The sequence below is a fragment of the Pseudophryne corroboree genome, chromosome 7 (assembly GCF_028390025.1).
Source record: "Pseudophryne corroboree isolate aPseCor3 chromosome 7, aPseCor3.hap2, whole genome shotgun sequence".
Lineage (NCBI taxonomy): Eukaryota > Metazoa > Chordata > Amphibia > Anura > Myobatrachidae > Pseudophryne > Pseudophryne corroboree.
The window spans coordinates 281864544-281885941 of NC_086450.1; the positions used below are offsets into that span (position 1 = coordinate 281864544).

General features: G+C 46.1%; 2 protein-coding genes across 2 annotated transcripts in view; one reads left to right on the forward strand and one right to left on the reverse strand.

The window, feature by feature from the left end:
* PDAP1 (PDGFA associated protein 1) overlaps window positions 1–1584 on the reverse strand; it is a 112779-nt gene extending 111195 nt beyond the window's left edge. The window contains exons 1-2 of the mRNA XM_063934158.1: window positions 1495–1584; window positions 1143–1287 (exon numbers count right to left, since the gene is read on the reverse strand). Of these exons, the coding sequence (XP_063790228.1) occupies window positions 1143–1155 (13 nt within the window). The 5' untranslated portion in view covers window positions 1156–1287; window positions 1495–1584. The remainder of the gene's footprint in view (window positions 1–1142; window positions 1288–1494) is intronic.
* Window positions 1582–21398, forward strand: part of BUD31 (BUD31 homolog) — a 28134-nt gene continuing 8317 nt past the window's right edge. The window contains exons 1-4 of the mRNA XM_063934157.1: window positions 1582–1725; window positions 4193–4298; window positions 13488–13610; window positions 14591–14757. Coding sequence (XP_063790227.1) covers window positions 1621–1725; window positions 4193–4298; window positions 13488–13610; window positions 14591–14757 — 501 coding nt within the window. The 5' untranslated portion in view covers window positions 1582–1620. The remainder of the gene's footprint in view (window positions 1726–4192; window positions 4299–13487; window positions 13611–14590; window positions 14758–21398) is intronic.

A 21398-nucleotide genomic window follows, 5' to 3' on the forward strand; every position in this document is an offset into this window, starting at 1 on the left:
AAGGTCCCTTCTCCCACTCCGATATAGAATCAACCATTCACACACTCTGCCTGTGCCCCATCCTGCCTCCCATTCACACACTCTGCCTGTGCTCCATCCTGCCTCCCATTCACACACTCTGCCTGTGCCCCGTCCTGCCTCCCAATCACACACACTGCCTGTGCCCCGTCCTGCCTCCCAATCACAGACACTGCCTGTGCCCCGTCCTGCCTCCCAATCACACACACTGCCTGTGCCCCGTCCTGCCTCCCAATCACACACACTGCCTGTGCCCCGTCCTGCCTCCCAATCACACACACTGCCTGTGCCCCGTCCTGCCTCCCAATCACACACACTGCCAGTGCCCCATCCTGCCTCCCAATCACACACACTGCCAGTGCCCCATCCTGCCTCCCAATCACACAGCCTGTGCCCCATCCTGCCTCCCAATCACACACACTGCCTGTGCCCCATCCTGCCTCCCAATCACACACACTGCCTGTGCCCCATCCTGCCTCCCAATCACACACACTGCCAGTGCCCCATCCTGCCTCCCAATCACACACACTGCCAGTGCCCCATCCTGCCTCCCAATCACACACACTGCCTGTGCCCCATCCTGCCTCCCAATCACACACACTGCCTGTGCCCCGTCCTTCCTCCCATTCACACACTCTGCCCCATCCTGCCTCCCAATCACACACACTGCCTGTGCCCCATCCTGCCTCCCAATCACACACACTGCCTGTGCCCCATCCTGCCTCCCAATCACACACTCTGCCTGTGCCCCATCCTCCAATCACACACTCTGCCTGTGCCCCATCCTCCCTCCATTCACACACTCTGCCAGTGCCCCATCCTCCCTCCATTCACACACTCTGCCAGTGCCCCATCCTCCCTCCCAATCACACACTCTGCCTGTGCCCCATCCTCCCTCCCAATCACACACTCTGCCTGTGCCCCATCCTCCCTCCCAATCACACACTGTGCCCCATCCTCCATTCACACAGTGTGCCTGTGCCCCGTCCTTCCTCCCATTCACACACTCTGCCCCATCCTGCCTCCCAATCTGCCTGTGCCCCATCCTCCTTAACAGGCAGTAATTCAGACTGTGACCAACCTCCCTCCGTATGGATCACCACTGCCCACCGCGCTCTCCTCACCTCCTTTCGGCATTATATCTCCGGTCTGCTCGCTGCCTCTTCCTCTCTAACAACTTGATGGACACGCTGCTGAAGACCCTGGAAGTGAGGGTAGTCCGTGGCGTCGCCGGATCCGGTCTTAGAAATAGATCCGCTTTCCAGACGCCTAGAAAACATACATAAATACCCTGCACTTATTTGCCTTTACTAAGTAACCCAAAACCATCTGGCATTGATTATACGACACTAGGGAAAGTATTGCTTGGGAATTTCCCAGCAGGCACTATGTATGACAGCTCTTCTGATGCAATGGTCTCCTTCCCGCACCCCCCGCGCCGCTCACATTCTGCCCACCCAGACACCGTCCACTTACTGGCGCGCCCATGGAGGCAATGTCACGGATGGACTGCAGAACGCTCGAATTCCCGGCCGCCTAGCACGGCTCGTTTGGAGTCACTGGTAATGGCCAGAAAGTCAGCAAGGACCCCAACAGGAAGAGATGTCATCCTTTCGCACCGGCGCGGAAGCAGATGTAGGAAAGAGTTTCCGGGTCAAAGAGTTGTTTGGTGGAGAGCTGGTGTGTCTGTGCGGTCTCTGCGTGCAGGTACAGCGGCTTCCCGGCTGCCAGGAGTGTAGAATTCTCTATCACTGTCCTGTTTTAGTTGCATGTATGTGTCTTACACTTTCCGTGTTGAATTTTTATTTAATACCATTTATGTGGCAGCATTATTCTCTGCAGGTTGTACAATTGAGAAACTTACACCACGGTTCAGTCGTACGAGCACTCGCATGATTATAGGATACAGGAGTATGAATTAGAGCAGGGGTATTCCACATGCGGCTCAACATCTGCTGTGCAACTACAGATCCCAGCATGCCCAGTCACCGTTTTGCTATAAGAGCATGTTAAAGCTGGCAGCTCATGCTGGTATGTGTAGTTCCACAGCAGCTGGAGGACCTCATGTTGAATAGCCTTGAATTGTAGTATGTAGGAACATGTTACGCAAGCTGACCATTAGGGCTGTTATACAGGGTTCTCTGCCTACAGAGACTGCACGGCCCCAGCCCGGCAGCCGGACCTTGCAGTGGATATTTCTGGCTGCAGCCGTGCCGTGTGAAAGGACCCTACCCCTTACACTGTTAATTACAATACCAACACTGGGAAAAAGCCATCCGGCTTTTTCCCGCCCGGCAAAAGTCGGCGAGTGTGTAACAGCACTAAGCTGTTTTACAGTCTCTGGTATCCTGTCAGTCCTAACAGAAAATCGGTATATATTTGTTTTACTAAGTGACTATAACTGTGAAATTAATGCTGGCCCAATATCGCTACTTGCATAGTTCTATATGCTGTTGTAGCCATTGGCAAATGCATTGGGAAGATGATCCGCTCATGTCGGCTACTGGCCAGTGTGTTCATAACCACATAAACTGGCACCAGGTGATGCTGGTGAAGATGTAACTGCTCAGTCTATCAGATGGCAAGATTTTCTCCAACTTGGCTATCTTGATGAGTGTCGTTAAATCAGACTCTCTAAAACAGGGGTGGGAAACCTTTGGCCCTCCAGCTGTTGTTGAACTACACATACCAGCATGCCCTGCTACAGTTTTGCTATTTGGTCATGCTTAAACGGTTGCAGGGCATGCTGGGATGTGTAGTTCAACAACGGCTGGAGGGCCGCAGGTTCTCCACCCCTGCTCTAAAAACATGTCTTAGAGTGATTGGGGCAGTACGGATGGTATAATGGTTAGCATTACTGCCTCACAGCACTGAGGTCATGGGTTCTATTCCCACCATGGCCCTAACTGTGCAGAGTTTGTATATTCTCCCCGTACTTACGTGGGTTTTCTTTGGGTACTCCGGTTTTCTCCCACAATCCAAAAATATACTGGTAGGTTAATTGGCTCCCAACATAAATTAACCCTAGTGTGCATGTGTCTGTGTGTGGTAGGGAATATAGATTGTGGAGCACTGGGGCAGGGACTGTTGTGAATGGGCAAATATCTGTACAGCGCTGCGGAATATGTGTGCGCTATATAAATAATATTTAATAATAATTATGTATAGTGTTTATTTTTCTTAGGGGCACTACATTTTGTGCTGGTGCAGGCCATGCATAATCTGCATTTAACATCTCTCGAGCAGCCATTGGGGTCTATTCATGAAGCAGTGAAAAGTGTGGAGAAGTGAGCCAGTGGAGAATTTGTCCATAGCAACCAATCAGCATTGAAGTAACAGTTATAATTTGCATACTATACAATTGTATGGAGCAGCTGATTGGTTGCCATGGGCAACTTCTCCATACTTTTCACTGCTTCATGACTAGATCCTGTCGGAGATAAACCTCCTATCAATCCCTTCAATTATCTGTACAATACCATTTGTTTACCAATCGATTGGGAATCCCAGGAAGCAGACAACACACGCAGTTATGTCCACAAAATGAGACTGAAGCTACTTTATTCAGCATGACATTATATAGAAGAAAAACTGATATACGTCACAAAGTATAACAAAATGCATCTCTTCCCAGAAACTCCCTTTAGCTAACCCCCTCCGTTGTGTCCTTCAAGAGAAGTCTAAACACAGGACAAACTGTCTAATAACATGTTTTCAAGACTTATAGCTACAACCTTGCTTCGCACAAAAGTACGAACTATGAAATGTCAGCATTTATTATGATTTCTCAGCAAAGCATACTTATTCACTACATCATGGTTGCTTCTTAACAAAATGGCTGATATTGCTTAAGCTCAATACATCTATCTTCCTCAATCCCGTTGTACCATATGATGCTTTTACCAGCCAATGTACATAATTCCACCTGTAATTTGTGTGTGGCTCCTAACTTTTATCCCAGTCTTCTAATTTTTTTATACATTTTCCCAGGAATTGGTTTAATAATGTTTATATTTTTGAACATAGAAGAAACCACATAGTACATTTCCCATGTTTGTGTATGTGAATTAGCTTTATTATGTTTGTATTTTTTTTTTCCATGTAGTTTTACTAATAGAAGCTTGATGCCAAATGTATGCACTTTACAAGGTAACCTAAATCTAATCTTATTCAGATTCTAATAACCATGCCAAAAGTAAAGCGGAGTAGGAAGCCTCCTCCAGATGGATGGGAGCTTATAGAGCCTACGTTAGATGAACTGGATCAGAAAATGAGAGAAGGTAAGCTATTCTTGGTTTGTTTTCCCATCAGTAGAACTCAGGAGCCAGGGTGCTGATGGCAATACAAGTGTTCTCAGCGAAAGTGGTATTGTTGCTTTGGTATTTACTACTACCTTTAGACAATTGTACAATCTACCTAATCCTATTAATAAACATTAACTATAAATCTGTAAATGTCAACATATATTGTATTTAACCCTTTTGTGCAAAAAGGTAATAGTTATAATTAAGAATATCACACCACAAATGTTAATACAGTATAGAGCTTGGTTTTGCTGACTTGCATAACACTTGTCCTGCAGACAGCCTCTGTCAATGGAAGTCAAGAGGCGAAACAAGGTACATTCTATCTCATACCTGGCTTGTAAAACTGGATCAGCACTATAAGCTTATCTGTCCAATCTTTCTAGCTGGAACATAAATCTGGTAATGTATGGGAATAATTGACAATTGACCATTTGCTCCCAAACACTGGAACACAGACAAAACTAATTGGTTACATCCGCTTGATTTAACCAATTTAGCAGAATGACCATTTTTGGCTTTTGGGAGCAAATAGTTGATGGTTATTAACCATGGTTGTGTCGTCACAGGCTCTACAGTTCTGAGTAGTAGGGAAACCAGAGCATACATGGACTATAAAAAAGATGAAATGAATGCAGACATAACAAAAAAATAATGTAGGGAGGGCCCTGCTCATGTACTTTGCAATCAAGTGAAATTGAAAAGGAAAAATAAAAACTAGAGAAATATCTTGAACTGTTTTACATTTCTTTATGTACATAAAAGTAATTGAGGATTATGGAAAAAAATATCTTTCATATATACTACCTTTTAAAAGAAACAACCAACACAACAATTAGTGATATTATTTACTAATCCCTCCTGGTTCTCCTAAAAGTTCATTGGGTTTTACTTAATTGCCAAATGAATCCACCTGCAGCATGTGTCAGGAGCACATGCTGAAACTTCAGAGGGGTAATTCCATCTGCCAACAGCATAGCATTCACTGCTCTTAGTGGATTAAAAGACATCCATGTAAAATCACAATTAGTCTGCTCTCATTTGTCTCTGTATCAATTATGTTGTCCTCAGTTTAGTTCAAGATCCGGGAAATAGACCTGAGTCGTACCAGTGTATCAGCCTGGGAATTTCTTAGGTCTCAGTCTGAGACCCCCATTCATATTACAAGAAAAAAACTGGGAAATTTACGTGTCAAATGCGTTCACACTGAACTTGGGTCTGCCATTGAATTTGGTGTTTGTTTAAAGGGGACCCTTTCATGTATAATATTCAGCCTTTGCTATTTGTTAATGGTAAATATGTGGTTTTATTTCCTATATAAATACATTTTTCTTTAAAGCTTTGCAACTTACTAGGTAATTATTTAGTATTTTTTCTTACTAAGGTGCTGCCACTCGCATTCCCCTTAATACACTCGGCTATCGGCCAGTATTACCATTCCTTAGTTTCAGATCTGCCCTTCTTTTGTGTGAATTTCCTGTAAGCATACAGGATTTGACCAGTCTGCTGTGTAATAGTCTAAACTTAGCTGGGGTATGTTATAGCCATTACCGAACAGCCAATCAGACACTTTTTTTCTAAGCAGGTTGGATGCATTCACACTAGGGGCAATCTGGGTTATACCTGTGAAAAACCCTGATACCGAGCAGGGTCGTCTACCCAGGTTGTTTCTTTTCTCATATAGCAAAAACCTGGGTAGATGTGCGTTCATATGCAAAAAAAAACCAGGTTTTTGCTGTAGGTCTGAAAAGGGTATTAGGGAAACTTCTCCCCAGGTACTGTATACAATTTACTATTTTGGGTCTGATAAGTAGTAGTATACTCTTCCTGCTGCTTTCTGTTAATTTGGATCAACACACTGCTACTTCAGTTTGTTGTCTATAATTAAACTAATTCAGGGAAAAATAATTTATATGGAGACAATTGAAAGTTTTGTTTTATGAGCAGATCCCTGTTATACCCCTTTTCCACTGACCTGAAAATCCCTGGTTATTGCGCAGCAACTCAGGATTTAGGTCACTGGAAAAGAGTCCACTTGGGTCCAGTCTCCTGAGAACTTTCCCGGGTACCTAGCAGGGTTTTACCCTGGAAGATCCTGGGTGACCTACAGTGTAAACGGGTAGCACCAGTCTTCTGACCCAGAACGCGTTTACAGGATGTGTGTGTGTGTGGGGGGGTGCTCTCCAGGCGTAAGGAGATTACTTAATCTTCAAGAACTGGCATTGCACCCGTGTGCAGTGTGACCAGCGACGATCCGGGTATAACCCAGATTGGTGGCGCGATGGAAATAGGGCTGTCCCAGATCTGACCTGGTTTGGAACTGCATTACAAATCTTGTTTTACTTATTTTACATATATTTTTTGTAATCTAATAAGCACAGTGAATGCTTTGCTGTTGTCACCTTAAAACAGATGGTCAAATAGTATGCTGCCAAAAAGAAAATATCTCTTCAGAAAACAAAATATGGTTGGAATCTATGACATTAGAATTGGAAATCGGCACTGGCTTGAAGAGGTTATTATACACCACAATTGTATATACGCTCTTCACACCGTCGTAAGGGGCTACGCCCCCTTAACCCTTGCACGCCCTTATGGCGTGCAATATTTGTATTATAGGGAGTATTCCCTCCAGTCTTAATTGCGTGAGTGGTTAAATATTGCACGGACAAAGGGCGTGCAATGGTTAAGTGGTCGTAGCCCCTTGCAACGGCGTGAATAGCGCATGCACGGCCTGATGAATCACCTAGTAGGTGCTGTGGTTGGGGGGAGTGGCGGGTGCGTGGGAGATGCGGATGGGGGAGGGGGTCCGGGGGTGCCGAGAGTGGGGGTGGGTTTTGTGCGGTGGTGCCGCGGGAGGGGAAGGGATGGGTGCCGCAGGTGGGGGGGCCGGAGCGCTCACGGGTGGGGGAGGGACAGGTCTGGGAGGGGGTCCGGAGCCACCGCGGGTGATGGAGGGGGGGGTGCCGCGTATGGAGCCCGGAGGCACTGCGAGTGGGTGAGGGGCAGGTAATGCTTCTCCTCCTGGAAGCAGCTAAGCAGTCTCTCCCAGAGATTCGCACAGCAGCCAAGCAGCCAGTCACTATTGTTAACACCAGTGTCCCAACACCCCGCATCACAGGGAAGAAGATGCACTCAATAAACTACAGCTCCCAGCAGGCCTTAGATCCAGAATGCTTCGACGCTAAGGGCTGCTGGGAGCTGTAGTTTATTTAGTGCATCTATTTCCCTGTAACGCGGCGCGTTGGGACACCGGCGCTAACAATAGTGACTGGCTGGCAGAACTGACTGACTCACTGAATCAATGTGAGAGTGCTGAGCAGTGTCAGTGACATTGCACACCCACTGTACTGCACAGCACTGTCACCTTTTACATTGATTCAGCGTCCAGACATTACCCTCCGCGATATCACCCACTCTATCCATTACATTAGCCATCTCAGGGCTTCCAGGCCGGCAGTCCAGGTGCTGTGTTGCAGAGTCATGGCCTCTGGGGATCTGAGTACGGCTGTGGCGGGAAGGCATTTCTGTGACATCACGCGCAGAGGAGGCTCCGGGGCTCAGAGAGTATGTGGCGCAGGGAGTGCTATGAAAGCCTTCTGCTGCGCCGCTTTCATACACATCAATGCCGGTGGCCGCAGCAGCTTTTGTTATACCTGCGCCGCTGCTAAGGAGTGGGGATTGTTGATGCCGGAGGGGGCAGGTGAACTGGCAGCAGGACATAGGGGTGGTATTCGTATGACCGGCGGTCAGCAGACCGACGGTCACATGACCTCCCCCAAAATCCCATCCCCTCACTATCCTGACGGTCAGCATGCTGACCAACAGGGACTATTTCCACTCGTGGGTGTCCAGGACACCCATAGAGTGGGAATATAACCTGTAGTCGCTACCAAGCCCGCAGCGTGGCGAGCCTGCAATGGGCTTGCTGCACTCTCCTCTCACCGCAGGGATACCGGCGTCTGTATGCTGCCAGGACCCCAACGTCGTATGCTGACCGGCGGTCAGGAGACCAGTGGTCAGCCACACTACACCCGGACATAGAACGCTGCAGTAAAAGGATTTTTCTCTTACGTCCTAGAGAATGCTGGGGTCCACAGTAGTACCATGGGGTATAGACTGGTCCACTAGGAGCCACTGGCACTTTAAGAGTTTGAGAGTGTGGGCTGGCTCCTTTCTCTATGCCCCTCCTACCAGACTCAGTTTAGAAAATGTGCCCGGAGGAGCCGGTCACAGCTAGGGGAGCTCCATAGGAGTTCTTTTAGTTTTGTTGTGTGTGGTTTTTTTTATTTTTTTTTAGAGTTTAGGCACGGAGGCGGCTGGCAACAGCATCCCTGTTTCGAGGGCTTAAGGGGTGGAGTAGTGTCCGCCCTGTGGGTCTGAGCCACTATCTCCGCTGACAGGACACTGAGCTCCTGAGGGGATCGAACGTTTGCCGCCACAGGGGATCGCTCACCCCAGCAGCATGCCGCCACCCCCTTACAGAGGCATGAGATGAGGGGCGAGTTAGTCACCGGCCCCCCTGTCAAGCGGGGAGCCAGTGTGAAGATGGCAGCAACAGGGTAGGGAGCGCAGTACTAACTGCGCTCCGGGGCTCAGTGGTACATGGTGCGGCACTGTGAGGGGCGCCCTGAGCCAGCGCCTACACTGTCCAGCAAGCCTGTCAGGGTCCCAGAATCGCTGCCAGCACATTTCCTCAGGCCAGTATAAACTTCAGAAGAGTGGGAAGCAGAGCCATGAAAGTGGGCGGAGCTTCTCCTCAGAGCAGATCCAGCAGCGTTTAGCGCCATTTTCCTGCCTGAAGAAGCGCTGACAGGGAGAGCTGTCCCTCCAGTTCAACTCCAGCTATCTTGTATGGTACCAGGGGGTTGTAGAAGGATATGGGGGGGGGGGGGGGGGGGCTGTACATCTGTACTGTGTAACCTATTAAGGTGCACAGTAAGTGCTGGGTAGGGGTTTCCCTGGCTCCAATCTTTGTGTCTCTCCTGGCATTCTTAGGGGGGAAAGTCTGTCTGTCCCTTCCCTGTGTGTGTGTTTGTTGTCTCCATAAAACTATGTCCAGGGACTCTGTGTGATATGCTGCAGAGGATAATTCCTCAAGATGAGCCCATTCCATGTAATCAGGATTGCACTGTTTTAGCGCAGGTCCCTGCAAGGGAGCCTGAGTGGTTAGCCTCTCTTAAAAGTATCATTTTTCAGATTTCTACTAGGGTTGCACAAAATGAAACTGCAACTCATGTTTTACAGAACTCTATGGCAGTTTGGTCTGGTTCTGTTACCTCGGGGCCCCCTGACGTACGCTCTCAAAAACGTGCTCTTGCCCAGATTATGCAAGATGACACGGATGCCGATTCTGACACGGCAGACGGTGATGGGGATGTGTAGCGAGGGGCGCAGTTGATGATTGAGGCCATTAGGGATGTGTTGAATATTGCTGACACAGCACCTGAGCAGGTTGAGGAGGCTTACTTCACTGACAATAAGAAAGCCTCGCTAATCTTCCTGGTATCCCTGGATATCAAGGATGCTTACCTCCACATTCGGATTTGGCCGCCGCACCAGGCTTATCTCAGATTTGCACTGTTAGACAGTCACTATCCATTTCAGGCACTGCCATTCGGCCTCTTCACGTCACTGAGGGTGTTCACCAAGGTGATGGCGTCTCCTCCACAGACAGGGGGTGAACATAATCCCATAACTGGACGATCTGCTAATAAAGGCATCATCCAGGGAGACCCTGTTGCAGTCCTTTGTTCTCACGACTCATCTGCTCAGGGAACACGGTTGGATCCTGAATCCTCCAAAATCACATTTGGAGCCGACCAGTAGGTTGTCTTTTCTGGGAATGATCCTCGACACGAAAGTGCAGAGTGTTTCTTCCGGAGGAGAAAGCGTTGGTGATACAAACAATGGTCCAGGATGTCCTGAAGCCAGTCCGGGTTTCGGTTCATCAGTGCATTCGCCTTCTGGGGAAGATGGTGGCCTCTTACGAGGCTCTACAGTACGGAAGGTTTCATGCTCTGCCCTTCCAACTGGATCTCCTGGACAAGTGGTCAGGATCTCATCTACACATGCACCAGAGAATACGTCTGTCGCCAAAGGCCAGGATTTCACTCCTCTGGTGGCTACAACTACCTCACCTTCTGGAGAGCCGCAGGTTCGGGATTCAGGACTGGATCCTTCTAACCACGGATGCAAGTCTCCGGGGCTGGGACGCAGTCACTCAGGGGGGAAACCTTCCAAGGAAGGTGATCAGGTCTGGAATCCGGCCTACCAATAAACATTCTGGAACTAAGAGCCGTCTACAACGGTCTTCTCCAAGCGGCCCATCTTCTCCGAGATCGATCCATTCAAGTGCAGTCGGACAATGTAACGACAGTGGCTTACATAAACCGACAGGGCGGAACGAAGAGCAGAGCTGCAATGTCAGAGGTAACCAGATTCATCCTCTGGGCAGAAAAACACGCGTTGACGCTGTCAGCAGTCTTCATTCTGGGAATAGACAACTGGGAAGCGGACTTCCTCAGCAAATGCGATCTCCATCCAGGAGAGTGGGGACTCCATCCGGAGGTATTCACGTAGGTAACGGATCTTTGGGGTGTACCTCAAATAGACATGATGGCCTCTCGTCTCAACAAGAAGCTTCGGCGGTATTGTTCCAGGTTGAGGGACCCGCAAGCCGTGGCGGTGGACGCCCTAGTGACTCCGTGGGTGTTCCATTCTGTGTACGTGTTTCCTCCACTTCCACTCATTCCAAGAGTTTTAAAACCCGTAAAGAGAACAAGAGTTCAGACGATCCTCATTGCTTCGGACTGGCCAAGAAGGGCTTGGTACGCGGATCTTCTGCTAGAAGAGCTGAGTCCTCTTCCTCCTTGGGAGGACCTGCTGCAGCAGGGGCCGTTCGCTTATTAAGACTTACAGTGGCTACATTTGATGGCATGGAGGTTGAATGGCAGATATTAGCTCGGAAGGGCATTCCGAACACTCTTAAGAGCCAATGAAGCTTTGTTGCCCGATGTGGTATCTACATACTTTTCATATTTATTGGGTAATATATTTTATTTAACCATGTTTTTACCCACGGCCAGTGGATGTGAATGAAAGATACTTAATTCACTGGATTTACTACAAGTAATTACTATATATTACAGATCCTTGTGATTCAATTCATCATGGGACACTCCCAAGTACAACAACAATGGGCACAAGGAAAAAACAAGTCATATATGTCAACAATTAAATATTTTAGAGGCTGTGTGGAGAACATATCCTACCAAACGGATAGTCAGCAGAGTATATCTTAGCTTAGAGGTTCCTAAACTCTGTCCAGATTGTAAGTATAGCCTTTGTTCAGCACAGATTAAATCATATTGACTATGGTACTTATTTAGTCACCTGTGGCCAAGCATAGATATACTTAAACCCTGGACTGTTAGTGCTACTTGAGGACAGAATATGGGAACCACTGACATCGCAGAATAATTATATATCTATATCTAAGTCTTTATCTATTGGGGGTTTCCAATTAGTTTGCGGGGGAACTATCCTATTAGCCCCAATGCCGGTATTTATCAGGGGTTTGGTTTCACCTGCCTCAGACATGAAAAGCCAAATCCCCAATAAGTGACTTTTATTTCCACGAAAAGTACAAAATGCTGTGAAAATACAGAGGTCAGCGTCTTTTCATGGACGTTCTCCTTTTATTCTAAATACTCAATCCATTTCATCACTCATGCTCTGATGTAATATTTAACTGTCTGTACCTAACTTAGAGACAAAGCTAGCCTTTGTAAAGGTAGCCATGAGCATTTAGAAGGAATAAATGATCAGTAATTCTAATCATGTTTTGTTTTGGAACCATTAGCTTTATTATGAGCTTTAAAGGCTAACTTCATCGAGGGGAAAAAATAAATAAATTTGTTTTGGTAAAGTACATAAAGCTTGTTTCTAAAATGACTTCCATGGGTTCTGGTGTTCATGTGTAAAGAAAAAAGTGAGAAAGGGGACTTATCCTGCACTCCACAGTAGGTTACCACTTCGTATGATTCCAGAGTTATTTTAGAAACTCATACAGGTATCATACAAGAGAAGAAAATTTTGTACATGTGTAAAGTACAGTTTTAATAAGGCACATAGAATGTTCAGACATTAAAAGAATTCGAACATTGAATAAAATGCAACAATTATAATAGCAACATGTAGGACTGGAATGGGGGGGTAATGGGCAATTACCGGATGTTTCTGAACTGTAAATACAGTTCAAAGCCAGCTTGCGGGTTGTTTGGTACAGGGAAACCCGGGAATCCCCTGAGCCACGCTACACTGGAACGGTCAGTCCTCTGTTACTCCCCTGCTCACAGCCCTGTATTCACCGACGCGTTTCTACCTCACCCAGAGGTCTTTATCAAGGTGCAGTATCGTTTGATGCTAACAAAACCTATTTAAATGGTCCTCAACCAATCAATTACCAGATGCGGCAGCTGGACCCTGTACAATTAATCACCTCACCAAGTCTCAAGTTTTGTTAGCGGCATATGATACTGCACCTTGATAAAGACCTCTCTGTGAGGTAGAAACGCATCGGTGAATACAGGGCTGTGAGCAGGGGAGTAACAGAGGACTTGACCGTTCCAGTGTAGCGTGGCTCAGGGGATTCCCGAGTTTCCCTGTACCAAACAACCCGCAAGCTGGCTTTGAACTGTATTTCCAGTTCAGAAACATCCGGTAATTTCCCATTACCCCCCATTCCAGTCCTACATGCTGCTAGCTCTAAATGCTGCTATTATAATTGTTGTGTTTTATTCAATGTTCGAATTCTTTTAATGTCTGAACATTCTATGTGCCTTATTAAAACTGTACTTTACACATGTACAAAATGTTCTTCTCTTTTATGATACCTGTATGAGTTTCTAAAATAACTCTGGAATCATACGAAGTGGTAACCTACTGTGGAGCGCAGGATAAGTCCCCTTTCTCACTTTTTTTCTTTACACTTGTGGTGAAGGAGTTGGGATATCCAGCAGCTTACTTTTTGCGCACTCAGATCTTCCTTGAACTTTATATTCATTCTGGTGTTCATGTGCTGATGTGGGTCTAGCTGTACTTGTTATGTAGAACTGTCTTGTAATAAAACAGTGTTTGTTATTGTGGTTTTTTATTTACCAGCGGAGACTGAGCCTCATGAAGGAAAGAGGAAGGTGGAGTCTCTTTGGCCAATCTTCCGTATTCATCATCAAAAAACTCGCTATATATTTGATCTATTCTACAAGAGAAAAGCTATAAGCAGAGGTATGCTTCTTACTGTAATTTACCTTTATAAAATGGTCTGCTGAATAAGAACATTTAGTGGGTTCTCGTACAATTGCTTATAGATGCGCATGAATATGGTCAGGAAGGAAAAATATATGGATTGTTAATTGAGGTCCTATTTTCTTTTTCTTGAATTTTTGGAGAATATAAAAATGTCCTGTTAATGAGAGAGGACATTAGACAATAACATTGGTTTTTATTTCTTATGTGTTTTATGAGACAGTTTATTCAAACCCAACAGTCAGCCGTTAATTGTTCTGCTTGCCCTCCCCACACACCCACCCTCCATTCCTGACCCCCGTCTTCCGTCTATAGTAGGTGTGTTCAACATGTAGCCCTACACATCCTAGCATGCCCTGTCACAGTTTTACCATCCCCTAAAAGCAAAACTGTTGCCGGGCATGCTGGGATGTGTAGTTGCATAGCAGCTGGAGGGCCGCATTTTAGCAAACATCTGATAATAAGATAAAGTACTGGGTGTGGAGCAGATATAGATAGGAGGCAGACACTTCTAGTGCACAAAATAGCCTTCACTTCGAAGACAACAATAATGGTGCACTTCAGATTGGCTATGTAACTGCTTTCACCGGCACGTATTATCACATTCTGTACATTTGTTTATATACTACATTTTCTTTATTACACACCTTATAGAGAACTTGTATAGGATATATATATTTGAAGGCTATCTCTATAGTCTACATATGATTAAATATAAAAAGTAAATTGTTGGGAAAAAGAGGCTGCACAAAATGTAATCTTTGTTAAACCATTACAGATTATCTTTAATATTTTAAAACATTATCATAGTGATGTGCAGAACTTTAAAATATGTAAACATGGTATAAAATAAGCAACCTAAACTATTGGGTGACATTTAGCAGAATCTATTATGTTGTGAGTAATTTAGGATCAACTTCACTGTGACTGTCTCCTTCCTGTGTTCCTGGTTCTCTTAGAGCTATATGACTACTGTATCAGAGAAGGGTATGCCGACAAGAACCTGATTGCAAAATGGAAGAAACAGGGATATGAAAATCTGTGCTGTTTGCGTTGCATACAAACCAGAGATACAAACTTTGGAACAAATTGTATTTGTCGAGTCCCCAAGGGCAAACTTGAAGTGGTAAGAACTCCTCATTACTGTTGTTTAAAGCATCTGTACTTGTCTAATATTTGTTTTCATGGTTGTGACCTGTGCCCCAACTTTCCCCCATGTTTGGGGTGCTGCTAATGTCATCTAGGAAATGTTTTAAGGTGGTGAGCATCGGTAACCATCAAAGGTAGCACTTCTTCTAAAACCTCATTAGAGCAACATTTAGGTTGCATTTCTGAGTTATTTATGCAATTGGAGCTTGCATTGGCACTTTATCAGACTTTGATGACTGTTTCTGTTAAAGTGAACTGCTTTTCACTATAGGATATTGTGTTACAAGTGCTGCTCTCTGCTTTTTATATTTTATTAAAATAGTGGTGTACAAAGGAGATACAGTAGATTCTGGTGTTAAATACATTGATGCAATTTAATCCACGTATCTAACTGAAGGGGTGAGGTGAAAAATGAGTATAGTTTGATAATAAAAAAATATATAGTCCAACACTAATGGATGTCCTTGTTTATTGCAGTGGAGCTCTGGGCATGCATTTGCACCTGTTACCCCAATAGGGTATTAGCAGTAGAGTGTGTGTGCTTTAATCTTCAATTTAGGTCCTCTGGTTAGAAATCTAGTGTACAACTATTAAATGTGCACAATTAAAACCAATTACTTTTTAACATGTTACAAAGTTTAGTTTCTAATTCAGGATACTAAAAAAAGGATCATGACATAAATAAATCTGTGACAGTAGGCCTTTCCAAATGAGCTTGCGATCTATTAGGTGTGGGGACAAATTGATACACAATTGCAGAGGTATTGTAATTGTGGCTGGCCCTGAATATATTAGAATAGCTATACATATCCAGACAGCACAAGTAACCATATTTGGGATGACACTGACTAGCAGGCTAGGTAGATTATGTAAACAGTAATTTATTTGCATACTCTGGCAGCATGTATAGCTAGGACAATGGATGGCTCCTGCATGCCCCGAAGTTGTAAGAACATTCATAAAAATGAATTGGATACAATACAAGTACATTTACAGAGGAAAGGGTCCTAACAACTATCAAAACTGAAAGTGATAAATCAGTGGGGCCAATTGGCATACATGTAAGGATACTAATAGATCTTAAAGGGGTGCTGGTAACACCGTTAACAGAATTATTGAACTAGTCACTAGCTACAGCAGTAATGCCAGAGGATTGGAAAATAGCAGAGGTAGTCCCACTGCACAAAAGTAGAAGCAAGGAAGAGGAAAGCAACTACCGACCAGTGAGCCTTACATCGGCAGTAGGGAAATTGATGGAAACACTATTGAAAGTAATTGTCTAATATCTCAAATCCAGTCATTTAAAATGTATTTATTTTATTTATTAGCAGTTTCTTATATAGCGTAGCATATTCCGTTGCACTTTACAATTAGAGCAGTTATAGAACAAAACTGGGCAAAGACAGACAGACATAGAGGAAGGAAGGCCCTGCTCGCAAGCTTACAATCTAGAAGGATAAGAACTTGGTTGTAGGATAGGAAACAGAGTTGAAGAAAATGGAGTATAAGTGGTGTACCCCAGAGATCTGTACTTTTTAATATTTTTGTTAGGGACATTGCAAATGGTATAAAAAAAAAAAGTATGCCTTTTTGCAGATGACTCAAAAGTATGCGCTAGGGTAGACACACCTGGAGGGTTGAAACAAATGATTGAGGATCTAATGGTCAAAACGTAGCACCTACAGTTTAATGCCAAAAAAATGCAAAATAATGCAATTGGGTCTTAAAAACCCGAAGGCTAAGTACTACTACTACTGAGGAGGGAAGGTATATAGAAGTCACTATTTCAGGTGAAATAGTCCGATGCTTGGTTGCATAGAGAGAGGAATCGGCAGTAGAAAGAAAGAAAGAAGTAATAATGCCACTGTATAGGTCATTGGTATGGCATCATCTAGAATATGGTGTTCAGTTCTGGAGACCATATCTCCAGAAGAATATAAATACAGTAGAGACTGTACAAAGAAGGGTAACTAAAATGGTGCATGGCCTACATCACAAAACTTACCAATAAAAACTAAAAGATCTTAATATGAATAGTTTGGAGAAGAGAAAGTGGGAACATGATAGAAACTTTCAGATATATAATGCGTTTTAACAAGGTAAAGGAGGGAGACATTCTTCAAATGAATAGAAGTATTAGAACACAAGGGCACATGCTGAAACTGGAAGGTAGTAAATTCAAAGGAAACTTGTGGAAGAATGACTTTACAGAAGGTAGTGGATAGGAGGAATAGCATCCCATCAGAAATGGTAGAAGCTAAGACCGTTAAGCAATTTAAGCATACTTGGGATAGACATAAGAATATCCTTACAAAGAAAAAAGGATCAGATAGGGTTGAGGTTACCAAAAGGTGAAAAAGGGTAGACTAGATGGGCCAAACGGTTCTTATCTCAAGCCAAATTGGATATTTCTATGATTTTTTTTTTAATGTGTCGGTACGTTTGGTAAATGACAAACACCTATACAATCCTCGCCCGTTTTCCCAATAATGGGTAAACAGCTATTTATGTGTGTGTGTGTGTGTGTGTGTGTGTGTGTGTGTGTGTGTGTGTGCAGTGCCCATGCAGGAGCGTTAGCTGATAAACTGCTTATAATGCTCCTGCAACGGTCGGGACAAGGAGGTAGCATCTTATGTGCTGCACATGTGATCTCCCCCAAACCCCCCCCGTGCTGCAGCCCCACCTCACAAGGGGTCACAGCTGGATACACACACAGCTTGCCGGCTCGGGAGCGTTTACCCGATCAGCTGGGGATTGAACAAGTGTGTACCCAGCTTAAGACATGAATGCTTTATCTACTTATGTAGAAATGCGATGCTACAGTCTTATCCTTATTGTGTAAATGGGTTGAATCCTGATACACAATACGAGGAAATTTTGATTGTGGTTTATTCTTCTCTACACCAATGTCAACTAATTTTCTCTTACGTCCTAGAGGATGCTGGGGACTCCAAAAGGACCATGGGGTATAGACGGGATCCGCAGGAGCTTGGGCACACTGAAAAGACTTTAACTGGGTGTGAACTGGCTCCTCCCTCTATGCCCCTCCTCCAGACCTCAGTTAGACTTTGTGCCCAGGACTGACTGGACACTCACTAGGGGAGCTCTCCTGAGTTTCTCTAGAAAATACTTTTATTAGGTTTTTTATTTTCAGGGAGACCTGCTGGTTACAGGCTCCCTGCAGCGAGGGACTGAGGGGAGAGAAGTCAGACCTACTTCTTCTTTAAGGGCTCTGCTTCTTAGGCTACTGGACACCATTAGCTCCAAAGGGTTCGATCACTTGGTGCGCCTAGCTGCTTGTTCCCGGAGCCGCGCCGTCACCCCCCCTCACAGAAGCCAGAAGAAAGAAGCCGGGTGAGTATGCAGAAGGCAGAAGACTTAGGTGACAGCAGAAGACTTCAGTAACGAGGTACAGCGCAGCGGTAGCGTTGCGCTCCATGCTCCCACACACTTCACCAACGGCACTTACAGGGTGCAGGGCGCTGGGGGGGGGGGGGCGCCCTGGGCAGCAGTTACTGAGGTCTGGGATACCGGCAGAAGGCTTTTCGGTGCCTTGGCACCGTTTTTCAAACCCCCGCCGGCATTTTCAATTTCAAATTTAGCGGGCTGAAGCGCGCCGGGAAAGGGCGGAGCTTAGCCGCGCGGCTCACCAGCGCCATTTTTCCTCATACACGCGGCTGCATGAGACGCTGGCCCGGGACCTCCAAAAGCTCCACTAACAAGTAACGGGGAGCTAATCGGGGGTGGCACAGTTTTATGGTGCATATTTATTGGTTTTGAAGCAGCGCTTTTTACATATATTATTGGGAGTGATAAATGGGCGCTGGGGTGTGAGCTGGCATACTCCCACCGTGTTCCTCTCTCCAGGCTTCCTTGTGGGCCTGTCCCCTAGCTGACATTGTGTGTGTGTGTGTCGGTGTGTCGATACTCAGTGTCTGCATGTCTGAGGCTGAATGTTACTCCCCGGAGGAGGTTACTGGGGGAGCAGCTGCGGTCTGGAATTGGCTCTGTCGGCGCAGCCGACACCTGATTTACTCGCATTGTTAAGTACACTTAATACAAATGTGGCTTCTTTATCAAAGAGGTTGGATAGATCAGAGTCGCAGACACAGGTGTGGAGGAAATCCATGGAGGATGCTTTGTCTCAGGTGCAGACCCCATCGGGGTTGCAAAAGCGGCCGTTTACCCAAGTGGTAGATACTGATACCGACACGGATTCTGATTCCGAGGTCGATTTCACTGAGGCTGCTTTACAGCCACGATTAGTTAAGAGTATTCAGTACATGATTGTGGCTATAAAAGATGTTTTACGCATTTCGGATTAACCTGCGGTCCAGGAAACAAGGATTTGTTTGTTCAAAGGGAAAAAACCTGAGGTGAAGTTTCCCCCCTCTCATGAAATGAATACTCTTTTTGTGAAAAGGCTTGGGAGTCGCCGGACAAGAGGTGGCAGATTCCCAAGAGAATTTACATGGCGTATCCTTTCCCCTCTGATGACAGGGAAAAATGGGAGGCGTCTCCGAATGTTGACAAAGCTCTATCTCGTTTGTCTAAGAAGGTGGCGCTTCAGTCTCCAGACACGGCAGCTCTCAAGGATCCGGTGGATCGCAAGCTGGAGACGTCTCTGAAGTCCATTTTCGCTAATACGGGTGCGTTGTTCAGACCTGCGGTGGCATCGGTATGGGTAAGTAGTGCTATTGCTAAATGGGCTGAGAATTTAGCTGCTGATATAGATACCCTTGATAAAGATAATGTTCTTTTGACTCTTAGTTATATCAAGGACGCTGCAGATTACCTGAAGGATGCGGCGAGGGATGTTGGTCTCTTGGGATCAAGAGCCAATGCCATGGCGATCTCGGCCAGGAGGGCGCTGAGGATCCATCAATGGAATGCTGATTCTGACTCCAAGAGAGCTATGGAAGCTCTACCCTTCAAAGGTAATGTCTTGTTTGGGGACGGCTTGGCTGACCTGGTCTCTACCGCGACTGCGGGTAAGTCGTCTTTTCTTCCATATGTTCCCACACAACAGAAAAAGGCACCACATCAGCAGATGCAGTCTTTTCATCCAAATAAATACAGGCGTGGAAAAGGTTCGTCCTTCCTCGCTTCAAGAGGAAGGGGAAGGAAGTCTCCTGCAGTGTCAGGCGCCCAGGACCAAAAGTCCTCCCCTGCCTCTACCAAGTCCACCGCATGACGCTGGGGCTTCCCTGGGGGAGTCCGGACCGGTGGGGGGCCGTCTGCGGATCTTCAGTCAGGTCTGGATTCAGTCAGGCCTGGATCCTTGGGTCCTAGAGATTGTATCTCAGGGATACAAGCTGGAGTTTCAGGAGGTGCCCCCTCACCGGTTTTTCATTTCGGCCTTACCAGTGCCTCTTCCGGACAGAGAGGTGGTGCTGGCAGCAATACAAAAGTTGTGTCAACAGACGGTCATTGTTCCCGTGTCCCAACGGGGTGAGGGGTTCTACTCGAGCCTCTTTGTTGTACCGAAACTGGACGGTTCGGTCAGACTGATTCTGAACCTAAAATCCCTCAACCCATACTTGAAAGTTTTCAAGTTCAAGATGGCATCTCTTCGAGCTGTGATTGCCAGCCTAGAAGGGGGGATTTTATGGTGTCAGTCGACATAAAGGATGCCTACTTACACGTCCCGATATATCCTGCGCATCAGGCCTTCCTCAGGTTTGCGATACAGGATTCTCATTACCAATTTCAGATGTTGCCGTTTGGGCTTTCCACGGCCCCGAGGATTTTCACCAAGGTCATGGCAGAAATGATGGTTCTCCTTCGCAAGCAAGGGGTTACCATTATCCCGTACTTGGACGATCTCCTGATAAAGGCGAGGTCCAAGGAACGGTTGCTGAGAAGTGTGAGTTTGTCACTGTCGGTTCTGAGACAGCACGATTGGGTGCTAAATTTGCCTAAATCTCAGTTGATTCCGACCACTCGGTTGCCTTTTCTGGGCATGATTCTAGACACGGAGCTACGGAGAGTGTTTCTTCCGGAAGAAAAAGCTCTGGAACTGCAGACGACGGTCAGGGAACTTCTGAGGCCGACAAGTGTGTCTATTCATCACTGTACTCGGTTTCTGGGGAAAATGGTTGCGGCGTACGAAGCCATTCCATTTGGCAGGTTTCATGCCTGGGTGTTTCATTGGGACCTGCTGAGCAAATGGTCCGGGTCTCACCTGCACATGCACCGGAAGATAAGTCTATCTCCCAGGGCCAGGATTTCTCTCCTGTGGTGGCTACAAAGTTCTCACCTCCTAGGAGGGCGCCGGTTCGGTATCCAGGACTGGGTACTACTGACAACAGATGCAAGTCTCCGAGGCTGGGGCGCAGTCACCCAAGGAAGAAATTTCCAGGGGAAGCTTGTCTCCACATAAATGTGCTCAAGTTAAGAGCAATTTACAACGGCCTGCTACAAGCAAGAAACCTACTTCAGGGTCGTCCTGTCCTCGTACAGTCGGACAACATCACAGCGGTGGCGCATTTAAACCGTCAAGGCGGAACAAGGAGCTGGGCGGCTATGGCGGAGGCCACAAGAATCCTGTTCTGGGCAGAACAACACGTGAGCGCCCTGTCAGCAGTCTTCCTGCCGGGAGTAGACAACTGGGAAGCA